Source organism: Mirounga angustirostris, unplaced genomic scaffold (assembly GCF_029215605.1).
Source record: "Mirounga angustirostris isolate CCGP_5_RB_7025 unplaced genomic scaffold, mMirAng1.0.hap1 SCAF_10, whole genome shotgun sequence".
Lineage (NCBI taxonomy): Eukaryota > Metazoa > Chordata > Mammalia > Carnivora > Phocidae > Mirounga > Mirounga angustirostris.
In genome coordinates this window covers 18,870,781-18,883,824 of record NW_026991718.1, presented here as the reverse complement: position 1 = coordinate 18,883,824, position 13,044 = coordinate 18,870,781, and the positions used below count along the sequence as shown (strand labels likewise).

At 42.3% G+C, this 13,044-nt stretch overlaps 1 protein-coding gene across 1 annotated transcript; it reads left to right on the top strand.

Moving 5' to 3' along the window:
• The first annotated feature begins 226 nt into the window (after window positions 1-226).
• On the top strand, window positions 227-12,505 carry SF3B6 (splicing factor 3b subunit 6). Its single transcript, XM_045884178.3, has 4 exons — window positions 227-531; window positions 3,717-3,835; window positions 11,936-12,074; window positions 12,236-12,505. Exons 1-4 carry the CDS (start codon window positions 502-504, stop codon window positions 12,323-12,325), a joined length of 378 nt encoding a protein of 125 aa, XP_045740134.1. The 5' UTR covers window positions 227-501; the 3' UTR covers window positions 12,326-12,505.
• Window positions 12,506-13,044: the final 539 nt, after the last annotated feature.

Here is a 13,044-nt window from a genome sequence, read left to right as displayed (position 1 = left end):
CCCCTCTGCGCAGCACCATAGGCCCGGGCCCACCCATCAGCGCCCCGGCTCCCGCGACGCGCACCTCGAAGAGGCCAGGCCCCGCCCCCTCCCGCAACTCACCTGGGCGCAGCCCCACCTCGTCCGGCTCTCCTAGGCCCGCCCCCTCTGTCCAGCTTCCTTTGCTCAGGGCCGCCCGACCGGAACACCGCCCCTTCTTAAGCCCAGGTCCCGCCCTTTCCGGTGCGCAGCTCATAAAAGTGTCTCGAATGCTCACCTTTCATCGTTCCGGTCTGTTTTTCGTCTCGTGTTCGTTTTGCCCCGGAGTCTTTTCGAAAGGGGGTATTACGTCAGCACGTCTGAGCGTGAGACGGCGATAATCCGGCGTGTTGTAAAGCTTCCGGCGGAGGTTGGATGTTGATGGCCTGGCCTTGACGCGGTGTTGCGGTCCGGTAGAGCGAGCTCCGGAGGTGTCCGGAGGAATTCCAGTGTTTGCTGCGGTAACCTTATCAGCCCACCAAGATGGCGATGCAAGCGGCGAAGAGGGCGAACGTGAGTATCGGGGCCTTCTGCGGAAGAGGGGGGGACCTCCCTCCTGGACTTTCTTAACGGTGTGGAGCTGTGTATTTTGCCCCTTTTGGGTTCCCCAGGCCATAGTAGTCCAGAATTTACTGTTATCACTTGGAGTTCCATCCTGGCCCCATCGTTACGGATATGCTTCTTGAGCCACAGTTCCGTCTCCACCCCTTTTGAGAGTTCCCTCGATCTCTTATTCTGGTGTCAGTGATAGTGTTGGCCCTACAGTCTTTGTTGTTTGATCTGCACCTAGGACTTGGCGACAGGATCTTCTCCGCCCTAAAATCAGTAGCACAGACGAGTCCCCAAAAAGTAACCTAATACTTGACAGGCAACCAGAGTCTGGGATTCTCCTCAAGTCACGGGGCTTTTTGGATCCTTCATTAATGTCTTAGTATTTTTGAACACCTATGTACCAGAATTGAGAGATAGGAAACAATTCAGAAGTTAAATTTACTGAATACCTACTGTGTGCCTGACACTAGTCTACGTATTGGGGATACAACAGTGAGTAAAACAAAAAGCCCTTCTGTTTATATTCTAATGTTAGAGAATGGGGTATTATAGAAACCTAAGAAAAACTCTCAAGAAAAAGAGGTTAGGTCAACTGTAAGGCAGAGAGATATAGGTTGATGAAGACAGAAAATTGGACATGGTGAGATGCAGAATTTTGGTCACATTGATGATCATTCAGTGGATGAAAACTTGGTTGCAGTGGGATGAAAAGAGGATGGAAGTTAAGAAAATTGAGACAGCTCTTTCCACAAGTTTTCATGTAAATAGGGAGTACAGAGATTGGATGATAGTTGACTTTTTCCTGTTTTAAGATGTGTGGTATAAGGTGTATTTGTATGTCAGTGAGAATGATCTGATAAAGTGTGAGAAATTGATGATGTGGGAGAAGGATGAGGTAAGTTCAGGAGTGAAGGTTTGGAGGAGACAATAATGAGAGGGAGAGGGGGTGGATATGGATGAATTTAGATTGTTGGGTTTAGTGACATGAATATAAGGTACTTACCATTCGGTCATATATACTTTCTTCAATAAGCAAGAGGCAAGATCAACTCCTGGGATAGGCAGGGAAAAGGTTACAGCCCAACTCAGATGGTGGAGGGAGTGGTGGTGGTAAGGTTTAAGAAGAGAAAGTGTGATACAGTGTCTTACAGAGTGAGAAAGCAGATTAATGAGAGAAGTGTATTATAATTGGAAGTGTTGTCTATTTGAACTCAGTTTGAAATCTTAAATCTAAAACTTTATTGTACTTACTTGTTGACCATTTGTCAGCACTAGTTTGAGGGGAGGGATTAAGTATCCTCTTTTTCCTTTTATACAACACTTAGCTTAATGCCTTAAAAAGCTGAGAGTTTAATAGTTATTGAGCAAATTAGTATCCAGTATGTAATTGAATATGTTAATAAGAACACAGGAGTGAACTCTAGATGGGAGATATATATTTGAGTCATCAACTTACTGTGGGAACCATGTGTGTGGTTAAGAGATGAAAGAGGGCGTAGAATTAAGGAGAGTATACAAAGGGTCAAAAAGGAGTCTAAAAGTAAAACTCTGTAGAAGAGGATATTTTAATGGCAAGAGTGAGAAGAACTAGCCAGAGAGGTAGGAGCAAGCCAAGGAAATAAAGTGTCAAGAATAGTCAACAGTGTCAGAAGCCTTAGAAGTTAAGTGTGATGATAATTGAATACTGCAGTTAAAGGTCTTAATGTTAGGTGCCTGGGTGACTCAGTCGGTTAAGTGTCCAACTCTTGGTTTCAGCTCAGGTCTTGATCTCCAGCCCCATGTTGGGCTCCGTGCTCAGCACGGAGACGGCTTGAGATTCTCTCCCTCTGCCCCTCGCCACCCCTTTTGTAAGATTTGTTAAATCTTTTTATAAGATTTTTTTTCTTCTTTAAAGATTTTTATTTATTTGTTTGACAGAGAGACACAGCAAGAGAGGGAACACAAGCAGGGGGAGTGGGAGAGGGAGAAGCAGGCTTCCCGCTGAGCAGGGAGCTGGATGCAGGGCTTAATCCCATGACCCCGGGATCATAACCTGAGCCAAAGGCAGACACTTTTTTTTTTTTTTTAAAGATTTTATTTATTCATTTGAGACACAGAGATAGAGAGAGAGAGCATGAGCAGTGGGAGAGGCAGAGGGAGAGGGAGAAGCAGACTCCCGGCTGAGCCAGGAGCCCGATGTGGGGCTTGATCCCAGGACTCTGGGATCATGACCTGAGCTGAAGGCAGATGCTTAACCATCTGAGCCACCCAGGCGCCCCCCAAAGGCAGACACTTAACGACCGAGCCACCCAGACACCCTTTTTATAAGATTTTTTTTAAAAAGGTCTTAGCATAAAAGTATTTTCATCAGTGCTGGGGTGGAAGCTGGGTTGTGGTAGGTTGATGAGTGTCAGTGAAGTAAAGAATATGAGATAAGTGAGTATAGACTATCTTTCCAGATGCTTTACTGAAAGAAAAGAGAAAAGCAAAATAGGATAGTAAGTAGAGAGCTGATAAGTTCAGGGAAGGCAGAAACCTTGCTTTTTCCCTTCACTGTGTAATCCTAATACCTAGCCTGATAGGTGCATGAAGAAGGTGCTCAGTAAATATTTCTTGAATGAAGGAAGAGGGATACAAATGACTATTCTGTTTTGCATGACAATTGTCAGGACTTAAACAGCTGCTCACCTAAGGAATAGAAGCCAATGATGAAGGAAAGACTATAAATTCAAGAGAGAGAAGATATTGTTGATTCAACAGGTTCTTGAAAAGACCAGATAAGAGTCATCAATAGTAGTTTTATTGTCTAGGAAACAGGAACACTTCCCTTTGTTCTTTCCCATATATGTCTGAGGCATTGAGGACTTTTAAATGAGGTTGGAGATCCTTGTTTAACTGCAGTGACTGGAAGCCTGGGTTTTTATAGTAGCCCCTTACTAGTTACTACTAATAGTCCTCCTCGTGCCCAGTTGCTTTTCTGAAAAGCATGTCATTTTCAGGAACATCAGATTATAATTTTTTTAAATATTTCTTATTCTTGCTATTATGTGGGGGTTTTTTGTTTGTTTTTACTGTGAGAATTTATTATGAGAAATTTTTTTTCTCATAATGGTAGTGGTAGCACTCCTGCCCCTGATTACAATAATAGTATATATTTCTCATTTTAGATTCGACTTCCACCTGAAGTAAATCGGATTTTGTATATAAGAAATTTGCCATACAAAATCACAGCTGAAGAAATGTATGATATATTTGGGAAATATGGACCTATTCGTCAAATCCGAGTGTGAGTCTTACTGAGACTTTTGAAATGTCGTTTCAAGAAAATGATTGGATAATCTCAGCATTATAGCTGACAGCAAGGCCTAACCAAAAGCCTAGAGACTAAAGGGATTGAAATCTGGGAGATGAGATTTTTTTTGTACAGAAAAAAATGAGACCTTCCTGATCTAGCTCAGTGAGAACCAAGAATAATAGTTGTGAAATTAGAGAAGGCATGAAGTAGTAATGAATGGTTTGAGGGGAATGGGTGGGAAAAGAAAGAACATTTATTGCATAACTGTTATTTGTAAAATCAGATAACATACTGTGTTTTTTATATGCATTAATTCTAATTTTCTCTCCCATCTCCTTTACTGACTCCAGAATTCCTGAATAAACTGAGTAAGGAGGTATAAAAGTAACTGAGAAAAATGACTTTTTTCCCAACTACAGCTTTCTATTGAAGATTTATTTTTTATTATTTTTCCTATTGAAGATTTTTTTTTTCAAAGATTTTATTTATTTATTTATTTGAGAGAGAGAGAGAATGAGAGACAGAGAGCATGAGAGGGAGGAGGGTCAGAGGGAGAAGCAGACTCCCCGCCGAGCAGGGAGCCCGATGCAGGACTCGATCCAGGGACTCCAGGATCATGACCTGAGCCAAAGGCAGTCGCTTAACCAACTGAGCCACCCAGGCGCCCCTTATTGAAGATTTAAAAGTATATGGGAGAATAATTGCAACACAAGTTCAGGTTTTAATTAAATCTAAAAATTGGGGTTCATATCTTCAGATGATATTTATTAAACATCTACAAAATGCCATTTTTGTAATAGGTGCTTTTATTTGTATCACCAACACTACAACCCTATGTGGAGGTGATAATTGGGTTTGGTTTTGTTTAAAGACTTATTTATTTGAGGGGCGCCTGGGTGGCTCAGTTGGTTAAGCAACTGCCTTCGGCTCAGGTCATGATCCTGGAGTCCCTGGATTGAGTCCCGCATCGGGCTCCCTGCTCAGCAGGGAACCTGCTTCTCCCTCTGACCCTCCCCCCTCTCATGTGCTCTCTCTCTCTCTCGTTCTCTCTGTCTCAAATAAATAAATAAATAATCTTAAAAAAAAAAAGATTTATTTATTTGAGAGCGCGAGCGAGCATGGGAAAGGAAAGGCATAGGGAGAGAGAATCCTCAAACAGACTCCCTGCTGAGCACGGAGCCCAGCATGGGGCTCAGTCCCAAGAACCTGAGATCATGACCTGAACTGAAACCAAGGGTCAGACACTTAACCGATTGAGCTGCCCCGGCGCCCCGATAATTGTGTTTTACAAGTGAGACTACCAAGGTCCAGAGAGTACAAGTACTTTTCTAGCTTCACACAACTATTTAGTGATAAAATCTTCTGATTCTAAATTGAATATTTACACTACCCAGATCCATAGCCAGTGATACTGTAATTAGTATACATGGGCCACTTACCTAAGAGTTCATCTGGATTTTTTTTTAAGTTTATTATTATTTAATTTAATTTAATTAATTATTTTTTTTAATGTTTTATTTATTTATTCATGAGAGTCAGAGAGAGAGAGAGGCAGAGGGAGAAGCAGGCTTCCCGCTGAGCAGGGAGCCTGATGCGGGACTCGATCCCAGGACCCTGGGATCATGACCTGAGCCGAAGGCAGACGCTTAACCATCTGAGCCACCCAGGCGCCCCTATTACTGTTATTTTTAAAGATTTTATTTTATTTATTTGACAGACACACAGCAAGAGGGAACACAAACGGGGAGTGGGAGAGGGAGAAGCAGGCTTCCCGCGGAGCAGGGAGCCCGATGTGGGGCCCAATCCCAGGACCCTCGGATCATGACCTGAGCCGAAGGCAGACGCTTAACAACTAAGCCACCCAGGCACCCCTTATTATTTTTTTTTAATTAATCTCTACACCTAACATGGGGGCTCAAACTCACGACCCTGAGTTCAAGAGTCACACACTTCTCCTACTGAGCCAGCCAGGCGCCCCTGAGTGTCTCTTTCTATTTTCTTTCTTTCTTTTTTTTTAAGATGTATTTATTTATTTAGAGAGTGAGAGAGAGCGTGAGCAGAGGGAGGGGGAGAGGGAGAGAGAATCTTAAGCAGACTGTGCACTGAGTACAGAGCCCGATACACAGTTTGATCTCACGACCCTGAGATCATGACCTGATCTGAAACCAGGAGTTGGACGCTTAACTGACTGAGCCACCCAGGCGCCCCTGAATATCTCTTTCTTAATAAATTTTCTTTTATGAACTGAGAGCTGCTTCTTGGCTTTTAGAACTCTATGAGATCTTGAGGACTCTCCTTTTAAATCATCACTTTCCTTCCAGAAAGTAAACCAAATGCTAGCAATACATCATCATTGGTACTCAAGTGGGGATGGAAATGAAGTGTTACAGACCAGCCATCCTTTTTAGGAAGTCTCAGTCCTTTGAGTATTTGATAAAAGCTTTGGACCCTTGCAACAGAACAATACATGAAACATTTTGCGTATGATTTCAGTGGGTACATGAAACCTAGGTTAAGAAACCCTGTTCTAAACATAAAGAATGGTATACATAAGGTCCCCTGACTTGGAGATCAGGAGATAGGATTCTGCTTCAGGCCCTGCAACCCTAGACAGGTTGTCTAGCTTCTTGGTTTTCTGTTCCCTCACTGGTAAGATAATCTAGATAGACTGTGCCTTTCAGCTTTTAATATGGAGGCAGCATGATAAATTTACTGAATTGGTTGTAAGACCTGAGTTCAAATACTAGCTGGACATTGACTAGTCATGTACAACTGGGCAAAATATTTAATCCCTCTGAGCTTCAGTTACTTAATGAAACACAATCTTCCTAACCTACTGTCTTAAAAGAATTTTTTAAAATTATTAACTATAATGTATTATTTGTTCCAGGGGTACAGGTCTGTGATTCATCAGTCTTACCCAATACACAGTACTTACCACAACACATACCCTCCCCAGTGTCCCATCACCTAGCCACCCCATCCCTCCCACCCCCCTCCACTTCAGCTTAAAAGAATTTTAATAAGGATCAAATTAGATCATGCCTGTGAAAGCACTTTGTCATGGAGTATTTCCTTCCCAGTGTGCATTAGCCACCCGTCTTCTCTGCTCCCACAGCACCTTCTACTTTTAACACATGATTTTGCTGTTGTCTGTGTACTTGTCTCCTGCCAGCCTGTGAGCTACTCCAGGACAGGCATCATACCGTCTTTTTATTGTGGGTTGATAGTTGTTGTGCCTGATACATGTTAAACACCCCATGTATATAAGTAAATGAATAATACAGAAATTGGTTGTGATTGACTTCTGAAAGTGTTAACAGAATTTATTGATCGTACACAATTAAGAGATGCTTACATCGGGGCGCCTGGGTGGCTCAGTCGTTAAGCGTCTGCCTTCGGCTCAGGTCATGATCCCAGGGTCCTGGGATCGAGTCCCGCATCGGGCTCCCTGCTCCGTGGGAAGCCTGCTTCTCCCTCTCCCACTCCCCCTGCTTGTGTTCCTGCTCTCACTATGTCTGTCTCTGTCAAATAAATAAATAAAATCTTTAAAAAAAAAAAAAAAAAGAGAGATGCTTACATCAGTGAAGTTAGAGAGTGTTTCAGAAAGCCAAGGTAGATAATCAAGCAGGGGTATCTTTAGAAGGGTGCGGAGTAGCTCAGGGCCTTTGTACTCTGGTCCCTCCATTTGGAATGGTTTTCACCCGGCTCATCTCCTGTCCAGCTCCTCATTCTTCGGGTCTCCTCATCAGTGTCACCTTTTCAAAGAGGTTTATCCTGACCACCCTAGAGTTAAGTCATCCTTGTCCTCCCAGTAATCCCTGTCACCGCTGTCTACTTCCTTTATAATATTTCTCATCTGTATTTATCTGTCTTTCTCCCACTTGGATAAAGTCCTTGAAGGGAGGGATGATGCTTGTCTTTTTCACTATTCTATTTCCAGTGCCTCTCATACAGAAAGAACACAGTATGTATTTATTGAGTAAATTCACAAAAGCATGAATTTGGGTCTAAATTATAGATTGAGAAACACGTTATTTTGTTCCCTAGCTGTGATCATGCTTTATTACATATTTGGCACCTAAAACTAGGGTGACCAACCTTCCCAGTTGGCCCAGGACCAAGGGGTTTTCTGGGATGTGGACTTAACAGTACTAAAACCTGGACAGTTTTGGGCAAAAGGGATGCATGGTCACCCTTCCTGGCATATAGCAGACACTTGGTGCTTTGAACTTTTTATTTTTATTTTATTTTATTTTTAAAATATTTATTTATTTATTTATTTATTTGAGAGAGAGAATGAGAGACAGAGAGCATGAGAGGGAGGAGGGTCAGAGGGAGAAGCAGACTCCCTGCCGAGCAGAGAGCCCGATGCGGGACTCGATGCAGGACTCCATCCCGGGATTCCAGGATCATGACCTGAGCCGAAGGCAGTCGCTTAACCAACTGAGCCACCCAGGTGTCCCGGTGCTTTGAACTTTTTAAAGCCCTTTCGGGGCGCCTGGGTGGCTCAGTCATTAAGCGTCTGCCTTTGGCTCAGGTCATGGTCCCAGGGTCCTGGGATCGAGTCCCACATCGAGCTCCCTGCTCAGCGGGAAGCCTGCTTCCCCCTCTCCCACTCCCCCTGCTTATGTTCCCTCTCTGGCTGTGTCTCTCTCTGTCAAATAAATAAAATCTTTAAAAAAAAAATAAAGCCCTTTCATACCTTTTACTTTTTTTTAAAGATAGATTTATTTATTTATTTATTTATTTGACACATGAAGCAGCTGAAGCTCAGAGAGGTTGATGCACATGATTAGGTTTTCTTATTACTACTCTGAGATTTACCACCAATCAAGAAAATAATGTTGGCTCAGTGTCTGCCATACAGTAGGTACCAACTACATACTTTTAGAAATTGAATTACAGTATGGTTAAGATATTAGGTTGATAATTATCAGCTAGGATACTTTGAGATGAGAATCTTTAAAATGGGGTTAGTACCCATCCCTGTTCTAGTTCCTAAGAAGATGTAAGAGGAAGAGATACTTTTGATTTATTTATTTAATTAATTAATTTATTTATTTTAGCTTACAGGAGAAAGGAGAATTGGTGGGAGAGAGTAGATCTCCATTTTTCAAATGCTTATTAGCACTTGTGTGCATGGTGCTGTGAAAGAAAAATGAAATATAAGACCTTTCTTGCCCAGTTAACAAGAACTAAAATATTATGTTCTTTTTTTTTTTTTTTTTTAAGATTTTATTCATTTATTTGACACAGAGAGAGACAGCTAGAGAGGGAACACAAGGAGGGGGAGAGGGAGAAGCAGGCTTCCCACCGAGCAGGGAGCCCAATGTGGGGTTCGATTGTGACTTGAGCCTAAGGCAGACACCCAATGACTGAGCCACCCAGGCACCCCTCTTTTTTAAAATTTGTTTAAATTAAAAAAAATTTTTTTTCAAGTTAATGCATTCTTGAAAATTAAAAGTCAAAAGTCCAAGAGTTGGGTTGTCTAGCTGGCTGGTAGGAAGAGCACACCGATTCTTGATCGTGGGGTTTGAGCTCCATGTTGGGTGTAGCCATTACTTAATTAATTAAAAAAAAAAAAAAAGGTCCAGATGTTGTTGCACTATTCCCAGAGAGTAAGGAATATTATAAAATCCCTCATTGGGCCCATTCAGCCTGATGGCCTGTAAGCATTCAAGGACACTGGCATCCTCCAATCTCCCCAGTACTCTGTACCTCTCCCATCCCCTTTTACAGGAAGTAAGCTCTGACCAGGGCCCAACTCTGTAGTCTTGTCCGAGATCAAATTTTAACAGGTACCTCCCCTTCCCATGGCCTGCTACCTTTGCTTGACCCTATGTGGGGACTATGACAGATGGAGAAGCAGCCCACGGTCTTATTCCACAGTTGGCACTGGGTGGCTAGAACACAGATGGAGGGGTCCATCTTTATCACACTGGGAGCATAAGCTGAGTGGGACCTGTGCCCATTGCCCCCACTGACAAGCACATGGCCATCTGCTGCCTGCAGTTTGTTGCTCTTCACACTTCCCTACCTCCCTGCAGAAGGAAGCTGGTGAGGTGAAGAGAGGAGGTAGCAAGGAAAACCTACACAAGCAGCAGCTCCATATCCACGAGCAAGGTTCAGCTTCCACTTCTAGCCACCTTCTACCCTGGCTGGCAGATAACCCCTCCCACAAGCACATTCCCTCCCACCCATGTCTGCCAAAGCTCTGCCCTTTTCCCCCGAGCCAAACAGGGCTGCATAATGCATGGGAGTGTATATATTATTAAAAATGAGGGGCGCCTGGGTGGCTCAGTCATTAAGCATCTGCCTTCGGCTCAGGTCGTGGTCCCAGGGTCCTGGGATCGAGCCGCATCGGGCTCCCTGCTCCGCGGAAAGCCTGCTTCTCCCTCTCCCACTCCCCCTGCTTGTGTTCCCTCTTTGGCTGTGTCTCTCTCTGTCAAATAAATAAATGAAATCTTTAAAAATAAAAAATAAAAATGAATGTACAAAAAGTTGGGAGCTGACCGTATCACATTTTAGAAAAGCAGTCGATCTTCTAAGTGGGAGAAACCACATTAACTCTTTACATCCTTTCCTGGCCATAAAGGATACTGTTTTCCTAGATACTATTTATAATTTTGCCATCTTCTTCATAGGGGCTTTCACCACCACCCCCTCTACAGACACAAATAGTTCTTATTTTTATGGATTTGATAAACCTTAGTAAAATACTTCTCACAAACATTTGTTTCCTACATTGATGGAGACTGTATTGTCTTCAACAATTGAAACTAAAGTTAGAGTTAGGGAGGGGAGCCTGGCTGGCTCAGTTGGTGGAGCACATGACTTTTGATCTTGGCTTTATGAGTTCTAGCCCCACATTGGGTGTAGAGATTACTTAAAAGTTAAATCTTAAAATGAGTGAGGGAGAAAATTAAAATGTTTAGAAACAAGGGACTAGTTACCAGGCAATAGTGTGGTAAATAATTTAAGTATTGGTTCTGTTGCATAAATGTGCAGTAGGAGAAACCTCATTCTTGACATTGCTGATTAATAGCCATCACTCTTAAATACTGTACTTTCCAGCTTAAGACTGAGAATCGGGGGTGCCTGGATGGCTCAGTCAGTTAAGTGTCTGCCTTTGGCTCGGGTCACGATCTCCGGGTCCTGGGATGGAGGCCCAGTTGGGCTGCCTGCTCAGCGGGGAGTCTGTTTCCTCTCCCTCTGCCCCTGTGCACGCACCGCCCCCCAACGCGTGCTCTCTCTCTCAAATAAAATCTTAAAAAAAAGACTTAGAATTAGTTCTTAGTGTGAGAAGTAGGAAAGACTAGAACAGTGCACATGAAGACTGGGACAAAGTTTCAGGCTAGTTCTTTGCTGCTAGTACTTTGGTAGCTGTAATAGTAGTGTTGACCAAGCAGGTTTAACTTGTAGCTCTTTTACTTAAAACAGAAAACAAAAATTAACCTTAATTCAAGAAATAGTAGGCTTGTCCAGCATACCTATCCATAATGCTTATTTCCTCTAACAGTGTTCGGGTTGATCTCAAAAGACTTAAACTTCAACTCACTGTCTTTAATCGTCTGTGGTTAGTGGTTTAAGAGACAGTTCTGTTATTCAAGTATCAGTGCTCAGGTAAATGTGTATTTTTTTTCCACAGTATTTGTTATTTATTTATAAAGAGAAACTATTCCATAGCTCAACAATCATGTATCATAGTTCAAGAACACAGGTCAGTGACAAATTTCCATGGAACTCACCCCAAAGAAATTCTTTACATTCCAAAATCACTTTGCACACTGAAAGATACCAGCCTTTTTCATCTCCTCAAAATCTCTTATAGAATCGTGATTTCTGTAGAAATCTGCATATCCTTCTTTCTTGGTTTGGCCACAGCAAACTTCTAGAAAGTTGCAACCCCCAGGGAATGCTCCAACAATATGAAATTGCAGATGCTTGGCCAGAAGGCCTCCCATCTGAGGTTTTGTCAAAGCCCTGGAAGTCACGGTAGCTATTCTCCTTAACATCCGACCTCAAACCCAGCGTCCTTCCTAACTCCGGTAAATGTGTATTTTAATTAAGTCTGATTTCACTCTGCAGGGGGAACACACCCGAAACTAGAGGAACAGCTTATGTGGTCTATGAAGATATCTTTGATGCCAAGAATGCATGTGATCACCTTTCAGGGTTCAATGTTTGTAACAGATACCTGGTGGTTTTGTACTATAATGCCAACAGGGTAAGTATTAGCCACTGTCCTCATTGCATGGGGAGCCCATGTTAAGTAGTGTACCATGAGGGGAAGAGTATAATGTGAGTTCTTGTCTCGCTAGTGCTATTGGTGAAATTCATTTGACTGCAAATCAGTAACTGTTAACTCTGGTGCTTACCACATTTTAGGCATTTCAGAAGATGGACACAAAAAAGAAGGAAGAGCAGTTGAAGCTTCTCAAGGAGAAATACGGCATCAACACAGATCCACCAAAATAAATGTTCTCTGCATTTTCATTTTAGACTAAAACCCATAAATGATTACCATCACCCTTTTCTTATTTTTAATTAATGCTGAATGTTGTAATTTCTTATTCGAGATTCAAAAGGACCTGCTTGAAAACTTTGATATGTATTAGAATATGTTATGTGAATAAATTTGTAACTTTTTGTAAAACATTTCAGTGTTTTCTCTTAAACTTTCCCTTCTTATTTGATACCAGAAAACAGATCAGCAGTTGAACCATATGAAGAATTGTTTGGTGGTAGGTGGTCAGAGACCAAGCTTCTTAAGAGCAGGGAGCTTCTTGTATTCTTAACGCCTCTGATGTCCAGTCCAGTGCTTAGCCATCAAGGGAAGTTTTTAGAGTGCTGTCATTTATTGAATGTTAACAACTCAGTGAAGGTAGGTATTTGCAGATAAGGAAACCAAGGCTCATTGTGTTGGTTGAATGAATAAAATGTTTACATAAAAAGTTGATGTAACATCAACCAGTCCTAACCACACTAGTACATTTAAATAACACTTGCCTTACAGTTAACAAAACACCTTTGTCGATATGGGTACCCATCCTTAAAGAGAAGTCCGTTCTAGAAGTGGCCATTTAGATGACAGCACGTTGTTAAAATTTCAGAGCATGCTTCTTGGGTAGTGGTGTTGGTTGTTACATGTCTAAGATTGTATTATGCAGTCTTTTCCTTTAGTTAGTAAGTGTCTG